This window comes from Taudactylus pleione, unplaced genomic scaffold (assembly GCF_031769625.1).
Source record: "Taudactylus pleione unplaced genomic scaffold, aTauple2 ptg000481l, whole genome shotgun sequence".
Taxonomy (NCBI): Eukaryota; Metazoa; Chordata; class Amphibia; order Anura; family Myobatrachidae; genus Taudactylus; species Taudactylus pleione.
Window position 1 is genome coordinate 763,652 of NW_028284883.1, and position 22,573 is coordinate 786,224.

At 44.1% G+C, this 22,573-nt stretch overlaps 1 protein-coding gene across 2 annotated transcripts in view; it reads left to right on the top strand.

Moving 5' to 3' along the window:
- LOC148502824 (cytochrome P450 2F2-like) overlaps nt 1-22,573 on the top strand; it is a 28,746-nt gene that overhangs the window by 2,095 nt on the left and 4,078 nt on the right. For both annotated transcript variants that reach the window (XM_088449267.1, XM_088449266.1), the window contains exons 3-7: nt 9,456-9,616; nt 9,916-10,092; nt 16,487-16,628; nt 18,277-18,461; nt 18,551-18,692. In XM_088449267.1, coding sequence (XP_088305393.1) covers nt 9,456-9,616; nt 9,916-10,092; nt 16,487-16,628; nt 18,277-18,461; nt 18,551-18,692 — 807 coding nt within the window. The remainder of the gene's footprint in view (nt 1-9,455; nt 9,617-9,915; nt 10,093-16,486; nt 16,629-18,276; nt 18,462-18,550; nt 18,693-22,573) is intronic.

A 22,573-nucleotide genomic window follows, 5' to 3' on the forward strand; every position in this document is an offset into this window, starting at 1 on the left:
TATCAAAATAAAACTGACCTTGCCGACTGGCTGCATGAAATATAGCTTGGCCGACAGTTACCAATGGGAATCAGATAGTCACACTTGTTAAACATTGCCACTGTTCTGCACTAATATATACCCTAGTACAGTATCCTGCATTAATAAAGACTTTGCTACTCTATATTTGTGAAATCTCCAGCATTAGGATAATGTTACATAGCGGTGATGGTATGCAGACAGGAAGCCGGCGGTCAAAATGCCGTCCGCCGGCTTCTGACTGTGCAATCCTGACAGGGGACTAATGATAGGCATCGAAATCCCAACACCTATCATTATCCCAATGGCGGGAACCCTATGCCCCCGGCATGCCAAACGAAGGTAAGCCGGCGGCTGGCATGGGAGGGCGGGTTAGGTTAGGGGCTCCCAGGGGGGACTTAGGGTTAGGAACCACCCCTGGAGGGTTAGGGTTAGGCTAGAGAAAGGGGGGTTAGGGTTAGGCACCCCTGGGGAGAGGTTAGGGTTAGGCACCCCCCATGGAAGGTGAGGTTTAGACTGTGGTGAGGGGTGTTAGGTTTAGGCACTTACAGGGGGGTATTAGGGTTAAGCACTAGGGGGTAGGTAAGGGTTAGTCTCCCCAAAGGGAGGGTTAGGGTTAGGGGGGCAGAGGGTTAGGTATAGTTAATATATTTACCTGTTGGGATCTTCACTGCTGCTGGTCTTCCGGCATCTGGATTTGAACCACCAGACATTGTTCCTGCGGTCATTCATCCCGATCCCAGCGGTGATAGATAGAATTATACAGAAACTTCAGTTTTTGCATAATTTTATGAATGGTCGCTATGATAAAGTCGCCCCCAAGTAATTAATTTCAGTCCTTGTTATTAAACTAGTACAATGTTATCAAATAATTCTCTGTAACAATTATTGTGGGCTGATCAATCTTTTTTGTGAAAAAAGGGATGCACATGACTAAATTATGTGATCTTATTTTAGTGACTGGTGACTGTTACAGCTTGGTAATTCTTTCATAGTAGCTTAGTAAGTGCTCTTTATGACACTGTGGGTGATTCTTTAGGAATAAAGTTAATCCAAATAAAGTACAATCACCACTATATTTATGTAAGTAGTTTTCGCACTAAGGGCTCTCTTAATTAACATTATTTTTTCTAAAATAAAGTGAAAATGAGTGTTTGCACTCCTTTTTCACATTATTTTAGTATCACATACATTTTCTAAAGGGCAGTTGGAGTAGAATTGTAAAATTATACTTCAAACCCTAATTTTCGCATATTTTTCGTAAGCAGATCACATGTCTCATAATTGTAATGGGAAATGCGATCTGGCTGAGATTTACTAAAAATAAATTGTGTAAAAATACCAGGGGAAGCCCTGTAATAATAACACAACCTGGAGATGGTGTTATCCAAGGTCTAACAGACAGAGCAGAGTTGGGATCTGGGCCCCATTAATCAGCTGTGTGTTCTAAATAGACCACAAGCTGATCATTGCAAAAAAAACACTTATCTGGTTCCAGGGCCAGTGATCGATGTTCTGATGATGTCCTCTGGGACTCCAGTCAGCTGGTCTCCCGCCTCCTGCACTGTGACCCTGGTCAGCTGCTGCATAGAACAGCTGAGAAGGGTCACAGTTTAGTAGCTGGAAGACCAACTGATCGGAGCCCCAGAGTGCTTCACCATAGCACCGACCACTGGAGGCAAGTGGAAATTGGGGGAAGGGGGGGTCACAAGGTGGTGATGTGTGTGCAATTGCTGGGGGGGGCGATCACGGTGGTGGGGGTGCAGCAGCCTGCGGTACATGTGCAGACACATACTTCTGTATTTATTGCGGAAAATACATTGAAAAGTATGTGAAGGGTGATTCGCAGGTAAAGAGCTTTATCACAACCTCTGTCCCTGCATTCGGATGTTAGTACATCCATATGATATTTACTAAATTTGCAATGCAAGTTTAGTCGGAAATATCACACTGTGGATTGTAGTAAATAGAGCCCTAAGGGGTCAATGCAAATAGGTGTGAATTTGCAAGTGTGAGTTTGTTACTTAAAACTCACACACTTTTCCCGAATGCTCGTTCCCAAGAAACATGAAAATCCAATTAGAAATGCCAACTCGTGCTAGTTGCAGTCAGGGTGTGCAAATTTTCAAAAAATATGAGTAGGGAGAAGTGCATGATAAAGTGGACCACAAATCTTGGACCACAAAAAAGTGACACTTTCGTTGGACCATATAGAAGGCTGTCAGTGGACATAAGGAAAGTGATGGAGGTTTTGATTTGAGTCTAATTTTTTAACACCCAAAAATTACGGAATTATTGGGCCAATTAAGCTAATTGAAAACTTGCACATGCCTAATAAGTCATTTAGGGGGTGTCCATGGGGTTATGTACTGTGGTCCTTAATTTTTATCTTTGAATAAAGATTTTCTCTACCACTTCACACCCTCAAGGGTTGCGCACAAATTATTGCAATTTTCCTCTGAAAAAAAATGCGAGTTTGGTAATGGAGTTATTAAGAGACAAAAAAAGTTGTTATGATTATAATATTAGGCAGTGCAAATGTTGGTTATTATTCTTAATGATGTAATCAATCCACATAAGGGATATATTCAGCAAAATAGAATACTGTGTTCTATATTGTACTCCAGTGTTAAATATGTAGCCTACCAAAGAATAGTATTATATTTTAGTGGTGGAATGCACTATGCGTACACGTTGTGATTTCAGCAGCACCATATGTGTTTCAATTACAGTACAATCATGTTTATAACCACATACTGACTGTAGCAGAGGATAAAAAATGCAGTAAAACAAATGTTTTAATAGTAAGTAATTAACTGAAAAGTAGAATTAGTAACAATAAATAATGAACTGTATTAATACATAACTTTTAATAGATACTTATAAAAGTGTATAAAAATTATACACTATTGTTACCCAGGATCATGGACATACCATATGATCACAAATCACACATACAAGACAATACCACATTTAACAAGCAATTAGCGAAAATATTATTCCCTGGTTCCTTATATAAACTACAATAGTCAGAAAAATCATTCAAGATATATTTCCCGGGGGAACCAGAAAAAATATATCACATTCCTGACCCATGAAATTAGTTTAATCATAGAATCTCATTGGGAGTGTACAGGTAATGTAGCCAGGGATCAAAACAGCTGTATGTGAGAGCCAATGTCATATATACAGAGAATCCAAATTGGTATATCCTCGTCAGAGGTAAATAAGAACTGCTTAATGCTTCACAGTGTCCTAAACTCACATCTGTAAACCGAAGGTTAATCATGCAATGAATTAAGGACATTGATAGATTCCTAATAATTTCTATCCCATCACAACATAAACAACAGAGATATAGATATTATTAACCCAGAAGGGTCACATATGTGAAAACCTGTATTATGATACTATACAGAAACCGGTAAAAAATGACCACACACTGAAAACGTGTGGAGACTGATGAAAATACATCTACTGCAGTGTAACGTATGGTAAGGTCTAATAGATATAAACAAAACACAATGGAGTAAATCAATAGGTGGTAGGAAATAAGTATAGCCCGGTGTCAAGCTGCGTCATACCTTCTACTGTCCCTTATCTTGTATATTACAGCGAATAAGGGATGAGAGAGGAGTGAACCAGAACTACCAGGGAAACAACAGGTTGAGCGCCTCTGCTGTCTCCGCTCCTGACTGTATTTGTCCTCTGTTACTAAATAAGTATTGCAGAGGAAAAGTGTCAGCCCGGCTTGAATGAGAGAGCGCTAGAGTGAATAGGGAAAAGGAAAATATCTTAGGTTCAAATAAAGTTTCATTCATTGGCAGACAGTGTTGGGGCGGGGCAGGGTACCCTGGTGAGTGGTGTGCATCACATCCATGGTGTGGGCAACTGTTGTGCAGGCAGGATGGGAGTAACTTCTCATGGGTGTCTATGGAACGGGCTGTAGGTGTGCATACGGGAAGGGGGCAGGGGGTGGGGGTGTTGTGCGGGCAGAATGGGAGTATCTGTCATGGGTGTGTGTGGAACAGGCTGCTGAATGTGTGTACGGGGAGGGGGGTGGTTATGTTGTGGTGCAATGGCCGTGAGGGGTAATGTGAGGTGGTGTTGGTATGGTTGGTAATGAGGATAGGCGGAGATGAGGACACGGCAGGTGGACGAGGTGGTCTGTGGCAATTGGGAATTGGGTGCTGGTCATATGTTTTTGGGTGTGTGTGGGTAGAATAGGAATGGTTTTGTGTTGGTGCATGTGGTGTCTCTGTCTGTCATGGTGTGTGGGTATGAGGGCCTGGGGTTAGAAGGGTGGGTAGTGATATTGGATTGGGTATGGTATGGTAGGGGAGGTGGATGTACGTATGATGGTGGGTTTGTGGATATAGGGGCTGGGGATGGGCAGTCTTCAGGGTGGGGGGTGTTGTGAGGGGTGGGATGTATGGGGTGAGTGTGTATCTAATGTTGTGGAAGGGGAGGGGGTGAGAGGGCAGGGGTTGGGTGGATTTGTATGGGTGATGTGTGGGGGCGGTGGGTTGGAATAGGGTGTGGAGATGTTGGGGTGTGTGGAGGATGTACACTAGTGGGGCAGAAGATGGGGGAGTTTGTGTACATTTGAGGGGATGTAAGAGATTATTTTGTGATGACAGATTTGACTTCATTTGTCAATGTTGAGTCCTCTGGGTGTCAGGGTTTTGAGCATGAATATCCACCTACAGTATATCCAACAATACATGTCCAAGATTCACAACACAAGGAACCCATCATTCATATGCAACACTGAGGATGACACAAACAACCAGGAACAAGATTCAGACTACAACACATCATTCAGCAATCATGAAATAAAGGACCCATCTGAGACCGAACACTACGAACACTTAGTCAGACAGTCACTCAACGAAGGGTGGGTCAACACATTCAGAGGGGCACCAGAGCAAACAACACAAATAGATGCCATACAAGTTAAGATCCAACTACCACAGCAACCTCCCCCACCTCCATGTACACCCATTCACACAGACAAACAATGGTCACACCATTTTTTAGATCTGGAGGCAACCATGCCTGCCTACAACCACCCCCCAGGAACACCCCAAACAGACCAAAATGCAAGTTAGACTAACGAGACGAGGATGCAGAGGCGGACAAACCACCAAAACCCAAACATTGACCAATCCCACACATTCCACCAGCAAAGGTATTTTCAACCTCAGTAGCCGTACCCTCAAACCAACTACATTGCTGAATTACACTGCATCCTCCAGGACAAAGACACATACAAGACACTCAAATCTGACCTGAAGTTCAACAAAACACTCAGACGTATGTTACTGACTGGATTAGGTACAGGTATCCTCAACAAGCAGGAATACAACTTCATCCATAACCCAAACCCTGTCATACCCATATTGTACTATCTCCCCAAGATACACAAAAGCACAACAAACCCACCAGGCAGACCCATTATTTCCAGTATCAATTCCATCTCATCAAATCTATCACAATATATCGACCACTACCTCCAACCATATGTCAAATGCCAATGCTCACACCTACAGGACATGACACACATACTGAAAATACTTGAAGACACCACCTGGGGTGATGACCACTGGCTAGTCACTAGCGACGTCACATCACTCTACATAATCATCAACCATGAACAGGGACTTGACAGCATCAGAAACCATCTCAATCAGGATGACACACTAGAACCAGAACAGATTGCATTCATCTTCCAGGGCATAGAATACATACTCACACACAAGTACTTTTGGTTTAATGGGGACTTCCTCCTGCTGAGGACCGGGACCGCTATGGGGACCAAAATTGTGCATAGTTATGCTGACCTGTTCATGAGCAGTTGGAAGGACTCCCACATATGGACAGGTCATGGCTGGGACGCGAACTTGGTCCTATGGACCAGATACATAGACAACGTCCTCTGCTTCTGGATGGGTCCCCTACACACACTCCTCGACTTCATTCAACACATCAACAACAATGACAGAAACCTCAAGTTCACGACCAACTACAGTTAATCCTTCGTTAACTTTCTTGACCTAGAAATATACATCGACAATCACCAGATACACACCAAGACCTTCCAAAAATCCATTGTCAACAGTTACATTATCTCCAGCAGTGGTCATCACCCCTCCTGGCTCAACAACATCCCCACAGGATAGTTCAAGTGCATCAGACGCAACTGCACAAAACTCACTATCAAGAACAAGCAACGGCACTTAAAACAACAATTCATGGAAAAAGCATATAAACCAGACACCTTAGAAGTCACACTCACCCCAATAGGATGAGCAGATAGGAAACCTCTTTTAGAATACAAACAACGACCACAAAACACACAGAACCACATCCCCTTCATCACACAATTCAACACCCAGGCGACACAAATAAAAGTTATTATCAACAAACACTGGCACTTACTAAGGGAAGACGCACAACTCACAGGTATCCTACCTAAAACCCAAAGTGATCTACTGCAAGGCCCCCAACATCCACAACAAGCTCGTTTTCAATCACATCCCCCCTATCCAGACACAAAGCACTCTAGACAACTCCAAACTCACCAGGGGATTCTTCCATTGTGGCACATGCACCAACGGTGTCACATTGATACAGAAACACCACACCCACCACAATATTCTCATCCACACAGACGGCCAACACATACAAAATTAAGGAACACATTACATGCAATACCAACAATGTAATATACCTCATACAATGCCCATGCAATAAACAATACATAGGTAGGACCATCAGACCACTGAAAACCAGAATCGCCAAACACCTGAGAAACATCACCAAACAGAGAACCACAGCATACCCATACACTACAAAGAATATCACAACAGCAACACACAAGGCACCAGCTTCATAGGGATCAAACATATACAGAAAAACTGGAGAGGCAGAGATCACACCAGAATCCTCAACAAAGAGGAACTTAGGTGGATATTCACGCTCAAAACCCTGACACCCAGAGGACTCAACATTGATAATGAAATCAAATCTGTCATCACAAAATAATCTCTTACACCCCCTTAAATGTACACAACCCCCCATCTTCTGTCCCACTAGTGTACATCCTCCACACACCCCACCATCTCCACACCCTATTCCAATCCACCACCTTCACACATAATCCGTACAAAACCACCCAACCCCTGCCCCCCCACCCACTCTCCCACTTCCACAACATTAGATACACACTCACCCCATACACTCCACCCCTTGCAACACCTCCCACCCTGAAGACTGCCAACCCCCAGCCCCTATATCCTGGGACTGCCCCTACTACCCTGAAGACTGCTCCACCTCAGACCAGCCTCCCCAGCAGGCCTAACCAAGTGTGCTGGGCAGACCACCCCCTTCCCCAGGGGTGGTCCCAGACCACACACCTGCATCCAGTCTCCTAGCAGCTCCCCCACCCATGCCAGTGGCTCTGCAAAACCAGAGGCATCAGGACCAGCCACAGGGGACCCAGCAGCTAACCAATCCCACCAGTTGCACATGCTAGTTGCTGACCACCTCACGTCTGGTGACCTCCAACCAATAGCAGAGTCATGCACCCGCAGACCCACCAGCATTCTATTTGACTTTGCTCACCGACATTCTGCAGATACCACCTTTCCTTCAACGGCTGCAATGTAGACACCCCCCTCTCACCACAAAACCTACCGGCAGGTAAGTAACACTGAGACTCTCACCTACACGTGGGATGCTGCCCTGGTGCTCCGACCCACTCTCCACATCCCGCCACCTCCTGACACAACCACAGGTCCAGCAGGGGTGATGTGCTGGTCACTGAACGGCATGGCAAGGAGCCCCCTGACAGGGTCCACCTACCTCCCCAGTCTCATCCCTATCCATCAACACGCCTCCCCCACCTGCCCAGGATCTCATTGTAGCAGCACTGTGACTACTCCAATAAAAGAATTGACCCCCACATCTGTGTCTGGCTGGTTTAATTTTCACTTTCATTTTCACTTTCACTTTCATTTCCATCAGTTCCATCCTCATTCCCATTCCCATCACACCATTATCACCACAGCACCATTCCCATTTACACTGATGAGCAGTGCAACACTCGCTCTATACCCAGTCACCCCACACCATACTCACCCATGTTAATACAACAGCTTTTATCACTACACCCAGGTAGAGCGCACCTTACCCCCTTTATTCCCATTTTCTCTATCCTGACTTTAATAAACTCAGGGGCTGTGAAGCCTTGGGATTTTGCTATTATGGGGGAACGCGCCAACAGGGGTATAGCTGCAAAACGCTGAGATTTGGTAGTCTGGTAATGTGTTATATGGTACACAGATATGTTGGCACTGTTTGTAGAGTGCATAGCATATAATAAGGTACACAGGGGTGTTGGCATTGTGGGAACAGATGCACAAATATGTTGACACTGGGAACAGTGTGAAGTGTGCAATGAGAGGCACAGATGTGTTGGTACTGTGGGAACAGTGCATAGCATGCAAGGAGAGGCACTGTTGGCACTGTGGGAACACCATGCAGCATGCAATGAGAGGCATATATGAGTTGGCACTTTGGGAACAGTGCATAGCATGCAATGGGGTACACAGAGTAGATACATTGGAGCTCAAAACCAGACAGTGAGTATATCAGATTACACACATGCACATTATGCTCTAGTGCAGAGTCTAAGACATCCCAATAGACTTTACAGGAATCCTCACAGGAGAATATGAACTTTACTCATTGAGGACCCAGGTCATGGCCCAGTGTAGTTGGTTGCCACTGTGATAGAGTGCTTAGCTGGTATGAGGACTCTGCCTGAAACACCACCGATGGAAATGTGGGTTTGGATGTGCTGCTGTCGAGGAGACCAATCAATGGAGTTGAAACAACACTGGAAGCAGCAAACTACCTATGAGTCATAGGTACTGAAGATTATTGGTAACACTTGAGAGAAGTGTTATGTCATCTCTAACCTGAGGCAGAGCCCAGCCAGGTTCTGTTAAGGATTCTAATTGAAAAGTCCAGCAATTAGTAGTGATCAATTAGTAGTGATCAAATTGAAAAGTCAGAAGTTAAAGAACCTACACCAAAGATACTGTAGTTAGTATTCCAGGTGGATTGTGTAGTGACTTCAGATCCTTAGGAAGATAATAGAAAATGGGTGTAATAGAGTGTTTTTCAAAAATTAAAATTGATATTTATATTTGGAGTTCACCCCATCCACCAGGGCAATGACCAACAGTTCTTTCATCTTTTTTTGGAATTCAATGGTAGGAGTCTATTTCAAATGACAAAATAAACAGAAAAATACACTCCATATTTAGCATTAATAAAATATCCATAATATAACTGTTTATGAATTTCTTGGTCTACTTCCTTTGATTTTTATTTTCTATTTTTTTTCTTAACTGCTATTTATGTCTTAGGTTCCTTGTTAGATCCCAAACATCAATTACACAGCTCTGTGTCTAATGTAATTTGCTCTATCCTGTTTGGGGAACGGTTTGACTACCAAGATGAAGATTTCCAAAAACGTGTGCATTGTGTCCTGGAGAGCTTCAAAATCATGAGTAATCCTTGGGGACTGGTACGTACTTTCTCAATACCAAAGAGGAAATAATTCAATATTTAATATAATAAAAAGTGTTAGATTAATTCCACAATATATTAACTACTGTACCACTGTGGTTTAAACAACTAGGTAGCAACTTAGTGTTGGTGTTGTTGAGTATGTCATGTGGTGTAAATGGAAGAAAGTGACTATGGTGGAAGTGGATGGTGGCAGCGGTGGGGAATGTGGATGGTTTTCACATGTGTATGTGTAGTCGTGTGTTTTCTATGACTCAGTTTATCAAAAATCTCTGAGTTTGTGTCTTGTTTATTTAGTTGTACAACATCTATCCAGAGTTCATGAATTACATACCAGGACCTCATAAGCAACTCAAAAAGAATTATATATTTATGATGGATCATATCAGGAAAAGAGTGGAACACAATATGAAGACTTTGGACAGGAATAACCCAAGGGATTTTGTAGACTGTTTCCTGATCAAAATGGAGAAGGTACCATCCTGTTATTAGATGTCATATGAATGTCCCTCCTTTAACACCTTATAATACAGTACTTACTTAAGATTTACATACAACCGCTCCAACCTCAATATCATTAACATACAAAAATTAACAATTGGTGCACACCCAAGCACAATGCTTGTTTTTAAAATGTCATATTTTATTGTCTAAAACCCTGTGTTAGTATTGTGGAATCACACAAGTTTTGTCTTCCTTTGTTGCTGAGTGTGTGTACGGCAACTGGGTACCAAATTTTCATTCCTGTTACACATGTGTGTAACAGGATTTCAGTAAGTGATGATGGGGTGGTGTCCATCTGTTCACCTGGGGGTAAATTTACTAAGTAACATATTTGCCTTCTATTGCAATCCTGAATCAAAATAAATGTTCAATAGTAGGTGCTCAGATGGCTTTACACAGACCTTACAGATAGAGTTAAAATATCAAGGTAAATCCTCCATGACATACATCACTGGTCAGGGAACAGGGGTAAATTACCCCAAATGGGGTAAATATTTAATTACTGGGGGTAATGGATGGACAGCTGGGCATGCATATTAATCATTGCATGCCCGGCTGTCCGTCCATTACCCCCAGGAATGGAGGTCACTGGCGCCGGGTGCGGCACCAGTGACCTCCAGCATGGTGCCGCAGGGAGTCTCTAAGCCGGACACCCGCTGAGATGTGATTACCAGCTGGCACCCGGCTCCTTCCATGCAGCACTGCGTTAGACGGAGGCTGGAGTTCTATTCTGAACTCCAGCCTCTGGCTCTCTCCATGTGCACTATGGGAGAGACATCATGACGTCTCTCCCATAGTGCTGAGGAACAGCCGGGCGGACAGGATGGCGGCGGATGCAGGAGCGGGGATTAAGGTGTTTTTCTGTTGTTTTTTTTTACAAGCGGCACTATATGGGGGCACTGCTACAGGGGCATTATATGGGGGCACTGCTACAGGGGCACTATATGGAGGCACTTCTACAGGGGCACTATATGGGGCACTGCTACAGGGGCACTATATGGGGGCACTGCTACAGGGGCACTATATGGGGGCACTTCTATAGGAGCACTATATGGGTGCACTGCTACATGGGCATTATATGGGGCACTGCTACCGAGGCATAACTATGGGGGCACTACTACAGGGGCATTATATGGGGGCACTATAATAGGATTTCCTTCCTTTCAAATCAAAGGGGTAACGTCAGCGTATCTAAATATATTTTGGGGTAAAAGGTAAAAAAGTTCCCTGACATACATAGTTAAGGGGCCTATCCATCACACAAATTTTTGCACGATTTGATCAAAACCAGGAGGTCTTAGTTGCATTGTGCAGAAAGTTGTGTAATGGATAGCCGGCAAAGACCAGCGATGCGCGTGCACACTGGGTCCTTGCCGACCCCGACTATCTACTGAACATGCCCGTCAACCTTATGACGATCATCAGGTTCGGCATGTTCAGAGATAGGAAGTCGGTCTCCTTTACTGAATGGCATTCAGTGAACGCTATTCAGTGCAGGCACCGCACCTCGGCAACCTGAAGGTCTGAATGTTAGTAGTTCAGTCTTTCAGGTCGCCTAGTGGATAGGCCCCTTTAATCAGGCAAGTTCCATACAGAATGGTATTGCTGCAATGTTTCCATTCAAATCCAAATAGTTACGGTCTTGGACTTTTTCTTAATTAGATGGATGTAAGAAATTGATTTTTACACCTCCTTTGTATTTCACCAAATCAAATGCATAAATGAGTGGTTCCTCAACAGTAAATAGAGAACAAAAATAGTGCAACACTGTTTAAAAGAAAAATTACACTTTATTACTCCAGAACACATTAAAAACAATTGAAAAAGCATATCAATCACCAAATGGGGTGAAAATCCCCCTGGAACTTCTTGCTTCTAGGCTGTTATCAGTTCTAACATGGACAGATGATGTACAGCAAGTAAGCAGGCTTTAAGATCCCGAAAACCCAATGTTAGTATTCACAGGTCAGTACGAGACATCCAGCACCACAAGCATCCAAAGGTCCAGTGCCCCAGCCTAATGCATTTCAGACCTCCTGGTCTTTCCGCAGAGGCATGGTGACTGCACCACTGTAAACCCAATTATTTGTATGAGCATACCCCTACAACAGACAGGTCAGCCCCTATAAAAATTATTTGTATGAGCGTACCCCTACAGCAGACAGGGCAGCCCCAGTAAAAAATGTTTGTATAAGCATACCCCTACAGCAGACAGGGCAGCCCCTGTAAAAATTATTTGTAAGAGCATACCCCTACAGCAGACAGGGCACCCCCTGTAAAAATTATTTGTAAGAGCATACCCCTACAGCAGACAGGACAGCCCCTGGACAACACAGCATGGTCAGGACAGCAGCCAGTCCCTATATGGATAAGGACAACAGTAACCAGCCAGCCCCTATATATTGTATATGGAAAACAGTAGCCAGCCAGCCAGCACCTATGGTCAGCATCAGCAATAGCTTCCTCCCTCCCTCTTCACAGTAGCCAGCAGTACTTTATTATTCTCTATTTTTATAACAATCCGTCTAACACACAGCTCCCAGCTCCCTCATAACTCACAGCATGAATGAAAACTGGCGGCGATCACGGGACCTTTTATAGAATCCAAAACCCATGAGAATCCGATAGTGGGATGATGACATTTTGCCTCGATTTCAGATCTGAGCCAGGCGGGAAAACCCGAGCCTGACTTGGATCCTGGCATGGATCGGGGGGGCTGGGTGGAATTCGGATTTCGGAAATCTGAACCCACTCATCCCTATTAGATTCACTCCATAACCAGTGTACATATAACAGTGAAAACAGTTGAACCTGTTATTTTTTAATAAACCAACACCACTGGTTAAGTAACTGAGCTGTTCATAGTTTGAGTCATCCGTTTGAGTGTGCCTATATCTCTGCCGTATCAACACCTGCACACATCATTTCCAACAGTTTATACATAATTAGAGATGTGAATTAGAGGGTGGGGAGTGATCAGTGCTATGGCCCACTACCATATGCAGCCAGCAGCCTCCTTGGACCCTCCACAGTCCTTCATAGCAGCGTGTGCTTGGCTGGGGAGGGAGTCTGGTGCTGCTGAGGGGAAAGTGTGTGTGGTGGCAATCACACTGATAATCCCCCTCTAGATCTGTTCCTGAAATTAGACCTGCACTTTACCTTTTTCTACCTTACTATGATAAAATATTGGGTACCACACAAGTCAGCAGTATTGATCTATATTTCAATCTTCAATAGAATATAATATTTTTATTAATTGCATAAAACTGTACACCTGTGTCTAAAACCTGAAATGTAAATGTGTGTGCTTAAAACAGAAAAGAACTATTGTAATTACAGTACTCCTACTACACACTCACCTGCTCTTTCAGATTGTTTGAGAGAATTGCACATTTTAGGCAGTCCCAGTCTTCCAGCAGAGTGTGCCATCTCATCCATTTCCTAGTAAAATGGGGGGGATAGGGGGCTCTGCAAACTGCATCATTATAGCCCCACCCTCTATGGGCAATGCCAAGATTCAGGAGAGGAAAGGAGAGGAGAGGAAACAACAATAAAAAAACAGCAAGTTTGATCTACAATCCCCATGACATTGCCCAGTATTTCAAGCATCACAAAGTAGTGTCAGTAAATAATAGCTATGGATATGTGATCACTTTTTATAACATTATTATTATTATTATTATTATTATTATTATCCTTTATTTGGTGAGTTCATAATACAGTTAAATAGCAAAACAGTAGGTAAAGAATTCCCTGTTCAAATAAAATGTAAAACTAAGAGGTGTTGGAAAAATGAATACATACAGTATACCATGTGGAATTTCCAAGGACGGCTCTTTAGATGCTCTAGGTATGCAGCTGCATAGAGTGACAACCAAGGAGGGAGTTCTGTGCATACAGTATGTAATCCAGATGGAAGTTCCAGCATTTCTGTTCGGAAGTGGTTGGCCCTATGTTAGAGCTCTGTGGAGCAGATAGCCATATAGCACCAGGCACACGTTACAACACAAAAGACATCAGCAATGCCTCATTCCCCCTTTGAACATCTCCTTTATGTTAACATGAATATCAGGGTTGGGTACGTGATCCTGGCACTGGAATCCTGACAGTTAAAATCCTGATGCCTGCAGGTAAGTAATATAACCCTCACCCTAACCCACCTTTCATGCAGCCTAACCCTAACCTCCCCTTCCACAGCCTAAACCTAACCTTCCTCTCACACAGTCTAACCCTATCCCTCTCCACTGTGCCTAACCCTAGCCCCTTACCATAAACCTAACCTTAATACTTAGCATCGGGATTGCAGCCACCCGGATCCCAAGCCGGAATTCTGACTCCTGTCAAGATTCAAGCACCAGAATTATGAGCATCGGCATTCTGTGCACCAGGATGCCAACTACATCCTGAATATCTTAGGTAAAGATCATACACAACACTACTAACCTTCCCTGGTAGCAGCAATGGCCTTTTTTGAAACTCCATGAATACCTACCAGGTAATACCCCAACTTTTTATTTCAATATAACACCGTAAAATCCACCCACAAATAAAAGCTTGGTGTTGCATTTATTTTTAGTCTACAATAGGGTCTGTATGAAGACAATAAGAAGTCCTTTTGAAGGAAATGCGTAAGGAGCAATGTTTTGGCCAGGGCCAGATATTGTTATGCACATTCGTCAAAGTATCATAATATGATGTGTCAGTAATGCCACATTTACACAGATGTGTTGCTTGTCTGAGAGATTTCTTGACTGTAAATCGTCTTGTTCTCTGTCTGTAAAAAGCCCAGCTTTGCTACCCATTAATTTACAAAGAATCTGGACAATAAATACAAAGCGATTTATTAAACTTGTCTATTCTAACCCACAATAAAGGCATTTCTGATGCTGTCAATATACTAAACTATGTACTGTATGTAGGTATAGATTATATCTATATATGTCCACATGTAACTGTGACTCTTCATGTACTGCCAATGCGGGTAGCATTTGGAGAATGTTCTTTTACAAAAAGTAAAGTAATTAAAACTAAACTATGATCTACAATATCCAAAGAATGTTTGGATAGCTTCGCACTGTTAGCAATTGAGGGAACTGCACTGGACGATTGATACACTAATGATTTTCTGCGTTTGTTTTGCAAAATTGAAAGCTCACAAAATAGTTAGAATCAGATAAGTGTTGTAATTTCAAGTTAAATATTTTTTTTGGTGTTTTTATGAATATCAGAATATCATATCATAATATATTTTCCAAACTATGGGGCACCAAAATCTATATTCTCTGTCCAAAATAATTAGGGTCAGGTCAGCATTGGGTATTCCAAAAGATACATAGACAAAGTGTACTGACACTGTCAGCTAATCATTACTAGTGGGATCACCCCATTCTTTTGTCTGTCAGTGGCAGAAATGAGTGGTGTGGTATGGGCACATGAATAATGAAATGTAAAATCAGATAATATAACCTATACAGTCATTTACCATTTATATTTACTTTCTTCCTCTTCTGTTTCTGGAAAAGGTATTTGCTTTTGTGCTGCATGTGCACTTTTGTGGACATGTGCCAGTTCAGAGTAGCTATGTGACTGGAACACATGTTCCGCATGTTTGCAGAAGTTGTGGCAGCAGATACTGCAATCAATGAGTCCATATACAGTAGCTTACCAAAAGAAGGATATATATTTGACAGCAATGATAGTTGAATGCTCTGCCCCAAAGCCAAATGGAGATAGAATTCTAGATCTTCAAAACAACCCTGTCCTTGGTGTTATGATGCTCTGTTGTGTCAATCTAAAATTTAACACTGATTTCACATTTTTTGGGAACACGAATAAGGAAAATGAAATAATAAAAATATCTAATTTGTAATTTTTCCTAACTTCTCAACAGTGTGCTTTCATCCAACTACTGGTATTGAATTCTACTTAATATCAGGACTTCTGTGTTAATATCTTTTAGAAGGACTAACTGGTCTGTTGAATCAATATGTGGGGAAATTTTTTTATATAATTTATTGAATGTTGATTTACTATAAAAGGCAGATTTCCATATGACTTGCTCATTTACCCTAATCAAGGTGTAACATGGTATAAAATTATTTTTCCAAATTGTTCTTTTGTTTTGTCAATGAAAATGAATTTGGAAAGGTTGTGTGTCTTCCAATACAGGTCTCCAGTTGTGTGTTGTGCCTTTTAGGCAGACAAAAAAATATGTAGATTAAATTACACTAGGTGGTCAACATTGTTATGATTTTCAAGGTGTACCACCCAATTATTCCTGCTAATCCATAACCCTCTATATATCTCTTATTAACCACTGTATCCTCCCTTTTCATCAAAATACAATTTACTGTACCTACTTTAGGAAAAGAAAAACAATGCCTCCTATTATAACCACAACACTTTGTTGATGAGCATCATGATCTTGATCTTTGCTGGGACTGAGACAGTGGGCAATACACTCTGTTACCTCTTTTTACTTCTCTTAAAACACCCCAATATAGCTGGTAAGTACCAAGTACAAGAGATGTGTCTATTTTGTATTGAATATGAGGGGAAGGGGAATGGCGGGAGAAGAACGCAGCACAGAAGGTGAATGATATATTCGCAAAATAATAAAAAATGATTTCGGAAAAATTCCAACGTCTGAAGTAAATGACTAGGTGCTCCCTGGGAGTAATATGCTTATATTGAAAAGACAAAAGAAGAAAACTCCCTCATTAGAGGCACACTAAGTCGTAAATTATATTAAAAATTAACTTTTATTAAAGCACTTAAAATAAGTGGACCCAAAAAAAAAAAAATTAATTATAAACTCCTTGATAAAGAGGTAAAATAACACAGCTAAATGCTGTGGAATGTACTCATATATTCTCTAGGGTTGTCTATATGTTTTAATAAGTAGACAAATGGTAGATGACAAATAGATAGTAAATGAAAAGGTGTGTGTATGCCGTATGGGTATGTAAAAAACAATACACATGTAAGGTATATATGGGATACGATAAATGTTTAAATTAATAAGTAAGACACAAATAGCAGCATTAGTATTAAAGTGCTAATGCATAGTAGTCCATCTGGTGTGTACAAAATACAAAAGTGCAACCATACAAACAGGAAAAACCACAACTATTGTTAAATATAAAGTGCAGAGTGCAATAAATATATAATTAATTCCAAAATTGGCCACAATAATAAATATTAATACGGTGCAAGATATTAATTATGTATACATAAACCACATTATATGCAAATACATATACACATCAAATCAAATGGCATTTAATTAGTATGCAAGTAGCACAGAAAATCAGAAAAAATGTTTTTTGTCAGTATATAGCAGCAATTGATCTTTATACTGCATAATAATCCATCTGTTATGTGCAGAAAGACACACTATGCAGCCACTGCTGGATCCAAATTGCTAAGTGTCAGTAAATCTTAAGACAATTAAAAATATATACCACACCTGAATATCAGCCATTGTCACCTAATACATAAGGAAAAATATGTTATCATATAAGTACAATATAATGCAGTGTCGTATTATGTTAAAAAATATGATTAAATGCAGTCAAAAAATATAATAAAGAAAAATCACAAGTAGCAATCATTAATAACAATATAAATCGCTGCTTAAAAGATGCAATAACACCACGGATGTCACTATTAATTGCATGAGGCATCCCTCAATATGTATTATAATAATGACCCCGGATAGAGAATGCTGAGAAATGAATAGTACCTATGTACTTAGAGGAGCAGAGATCTACTTTTCCCAGTCTTACTAATTGCATTGGGCTGGAAATGAGAGTCCCTGCCCCAAGGCACAGAGAAGACACAAAAAGGTACTATCTCTGCTGTCAGATGCGGGCAGTGTGCTCACCCTGTTGCCATAGCATTGCAGGATTGAGACACATAGATGGCAGCTGATGAGAGTCAAGTAGAAGACAAAAGAGACACAGTACTTGTCAGCAGAACTGCGGAGAGAGGTTATATAAGTCTGAGGCTAATGTCTGTGGTGTAAGGAGCACCGGTGCGCACAGGGACTCCCTCTAGAAAGTGGGCCGACGCACGTTTTGCTATGTTGTATTGATAAGATTCTCAAAATGAAGGTTTCTTAAAATATTGTTGTGTCATATTCTGTGTCCACAGAGAAGGTCTACCAAGAGATTGATGATGTCATTGGTTGTTGTTCTCCCACTTATGAGGACAGACATAAGATGCCTTATACTAAAGCTTTTATACATGAGGTTCAGCGATATGCTGATGTAACTCCATTGAGTCTTCCACATGAGCTAATCAAGGACACTGAGATTCGCAATTATACATTCCGTAAGGTAAAAGTCAGTTTGGAAAATCAACTATAGGAAATGATACAATAAAATATTCTAACTAGTGATCTCTTCTAATTTCTTCACACCACCAGGGAACCATGTTTCTCCCATTACTGACAGGAGCACACTATGACAAGACCCAGTTCAATAACCCAAAGGATTTTAACCCAAACAATTTTCTGGATGAAAATGGGAAATTTAAGAACAACAATGCCCTGATGCCATTTTCAGCAGGTGAGTGCAATTCTGTCTCTGCTAACAGGGTGCAGTACTGATAGTATGTATGGTATGATTAATATGCAGCTAGGCATCCCACATGTCTAAGCTCTGATTCTACCAGTGGTCCATATTGGGAGGAATGGATGGGAACAGAATTCATACGTGTTTTAGCTGCATGTTCTATATACAGTATACTTGATTAAGTTACTTTCAGCATATTCATATCTTGGAACAACTAGGCTTTACTGCATAATCTTGAAATGTTAACTTGTTTTCTTTATAAGAGCATAAAGGTGTCTGATCTCCAAGTTATACAAGGCCAAACCGCATTGGAATACTGCACATAATCTGACTTCAAACTACCTCCTCCCTGCAAACTGATGAATATGATGCCTGCATGCAACACCAGAGCTGGAGTAACAATACACCCTGTTGTTAACCCCTGCCAGCAAGCTGAGGTCAGCAGCAAAACCACCTGCAGCCTCTCTAGTCATTCCAGCTGGGTCCAGGACTACCTGTTATCTACACCAGGTGGCCATATGCTACCTTGCTGGTGGCTGCTGTATAAATACTGGGGCAGAAGGTGGCTGCTCCATTTGTTTAAGATGAGTTATTGTGAGTGTGCCCCTCATTTCCCCAGCAGTGTCATATTTGGACTCACTCTCTCAGCCTTCCAGACACTGAGTCCAGCATTACCACTTGCAGGAGGGCTGCAGGAAGGGTTCTTGTGGCTACATCAGAGTCATGGGTGAGACCATCTCCCAACCACCATCTAAGAAGTAATCCGGGCCTTGAAATTGGAACCTTGATTTTATATAGATGGCGTTGCTTACCCGAAGCCTATGGGATTCTTAGCAGTGACTTACAGTGGAGGTATCCAATAGGATCCCTCCCAGTATGCCCCACATCTTGCGCATATGTAGGATGATGGCCCCGCATGCACAGAAGGGCTCCTGGGTCCTAAAACCAGAAGTTCTCTCCTCAGCCAGGGACAGCTCTAATCAAAAGAGAAAGCCCAAGCATAATTAGTCATGCATATGGCATTAATAAATACAGCTACTGTATGCATGCAATCAGTGGCGGCAGGGCTGTACTGGCCATCGGGCACTTCTGGCAAATGCCAGAAGGGCCGATGGTCAGATGGGCCGATGCGGGTGAGCGCAGGTTCACCGCCGGCACTGCAGCATTCACCCTGTTTATTACATTTGCCGTGGCTGCGTCATTGCATAATGACGTTATGACGTGGCCGCATCATGACGTCATCACGCGGCCGGTGGCCATGTGAATCTGTGCAGCTGGAATCTATTTAGCCAGCTCCTGTGAGCTGGCATGTTGCTGCGCTGCCCGGTGTTATGGGCGGGCGCTTCATTATGCGGCCGCATCATGACGTGTCCGCGTCATGACGCATTGGTCGGGTTTGAAGATGCGCGGTGGGGGCCAGGAGTTATCGACGCTGAAGGGCTGCTCAGGAGGGTGCCGTGTGAGCGGTGCTGCAGCAAGTGTACGGGCCAGCAGAAATGGAACAGCAGCAGGTCAGTGCTCCCATCCATCTCCAACCAAGTGTTCCCCACCATTACTGACCCCCATCCCAGTGTCTCCAATCCTACAAGCCCAGTGTCTCCCTCCTTCCCTCCCCAACCATCCCACTACACCCATCTCACTGCCCCCCACCTAGAACACCCAAGCCAGTCACAGTGATGCCCCTCATTCAGCCTAGTGTTCCCACCTACCAACCTTACCTCTGCCAAGTCCCCCTAGCCACAGTGACCACCCCCATCCAGCCCAGTGTTCCCCACTATCTCACTGACCCCTCATTGCAGTGCCTCCCACCCTGCCAGCCCAGTGTCTCTTACCTTTGCTCCCCAATCAGCCCACTGTCCCATCTAACTGCCCTTCAGCAAGAACACCCAGACAGTCCAGTCAGTGCCCCTCCTCATTCAGCCCAGTGTACCCCCTTTCCCAGCCTAGTGTTCCCCCCTACCACCACCATCTCACTGCCCCTTTCCCATCTAGCCCAGTGCCCTCCTATATATCACCCACTGCCTCTCCCTATCACCCACTGCCTTTCACCCTCTACCAGGCATCACCCACTACCTCTCCCTGGCACACACTGCCTTTCACCATCATACTCTGTCACCTACTGCCTCCCCTCTGTCACCCATTTCATTTCCCACTGCCTCTCCCTGGTGTCGCCAATTGTCTCTCCCCTGCCTCTCCCTGTCAGCCTCTGCCTGTCCCCTGCCTCTCCCCGTCAGCCTCTGCCTCTCCCCGTCAGCCATTGCCTCTCCCCGTCAGCCTCTGCCTCTCCCCTGCCTCTCCCTGTCAGCCTCTGCCTCTCCCCTTCAGCCTCTGCCTCTCCCTGTCTGCTTCTGCCTCTCCCCTGCCTCTCCCTGTCAGCCTCTGCCTCTCCCCTGCCTCTCCCTGTCAGCCTCTGCCTCTCCCCTGCCTCTCCCTGTCAGCCTCTGCCTCTCCCCGTCAGCCTCTGCCTCTCCTCTTCCTCTCCCCATCAGCCTCTGCCTCTCCCCTGTCTCTCCCTGTCAGCCTCTGCCTCTCCCCTGCCTCTACCCGTGAGCCTCTGCCTCTCCCTGCCAGCCTCTGCCTCTCCCTGCCAGCCTCTGCCTCTCCCCGCCAGCCTCTGCCTCTCCTCTGCCTCTCCCCATCAGCCTCTGCCTCGCCTCTGCCTCTCCCCGTCAGCCTCTGCCTCTCCCCTGCCTCCCCCATCAGCCTCTGCCTCTCCCCTGCCTCCCCCCATCAGCCTCTGCCTCTCCCCATCACCCACTGTCTCTCCCCTGCCTCTCCTTGTCAACCACTGTCTCTCCCCAGTGTCACCCACTGCCACTTTCCTGCCTCTCCCACTGTCTCTCCCCAGTGTCACCCACTGCCACTTTCCTGTGTTAACTACTGCCACTCAGCAGCATCACCAACTGCCTATCAAACACTGCCTCTCCCCAGTGTCATCTGCTTAGTTTCACCCACTAGAGGCAGTGGGTGACATGAAGCGGGTGACACTGGAATGTAATCCAGGTAATGCATCCAAGTGACAGCATACTTACACTGTCCCCTGCCTCTCCCCATCAGCCTCTGCCTCTCCCCTGCCTCTCCCCTTCAGCCTCTGCCTCTCCCCGTCTGCTTCTGCCTCTCCCCGTCAGCCTCTGCTTCTCCCCTGCCTCTCCCTGTCAGCCTCTGCCTCTCCCCTTCCTCTCCCTGTCAGCCTTTGCCTCTCCCCGTCAGCCTCTGCCTCTCCTCTGCCTCTCCCCGTCAGCCTCTGCCTCTCCTCTGCCTCTCCCCGTCAGCCTCTGCCTCTCCCCTGCCTCTCCCCGTCAGCCTCTGCCTCTCCCCTGCCTCTCCCCGTCAGCCTCTGCCTCTCCCCTGCCTCCCCCCATCAGCCTCTGCCTCTCCCCTGCCTCTCCCCGTCAGCCTCTGCCTCTCCCCTGCCTCCCCCCATCAGCCTCTGCCTCTCCCCTGCCTCTCCCCATCAGCCTCTGCCTCTCCCCTGCCTCTCCCCGTCATCCACTGTCTCTCCCCTGCCTCTCCCTGTCACCCACTGTCTCTTCCCAGTGTCACCCACTGCCACTTTCCTGCTTCTCCCACTTTCTCTCTCCAGTGTCACCCACTGCCACTTTCCTGTGTTAACTACTGCCACTCAGCAGCATCACCCACTGCCTATCAAACACTGCCTCTCCCCAGTGTCATCTGCTTAGTTTCACCCACTAGAGGCAATGGGTGACATGAAGCGGGTGACACTGGAATGTAATCCAGGTAATGCATCCAAGTGACAGCATACTTACACTGTTCCATCTGTAATTATGGCGGTAGGAGTTGTTTAGGCAGCTCTATTTATCAACATTATTTTGACTAAAATAAAGTGAAAAAGGGTGTTTTCACACCCTTTTCAC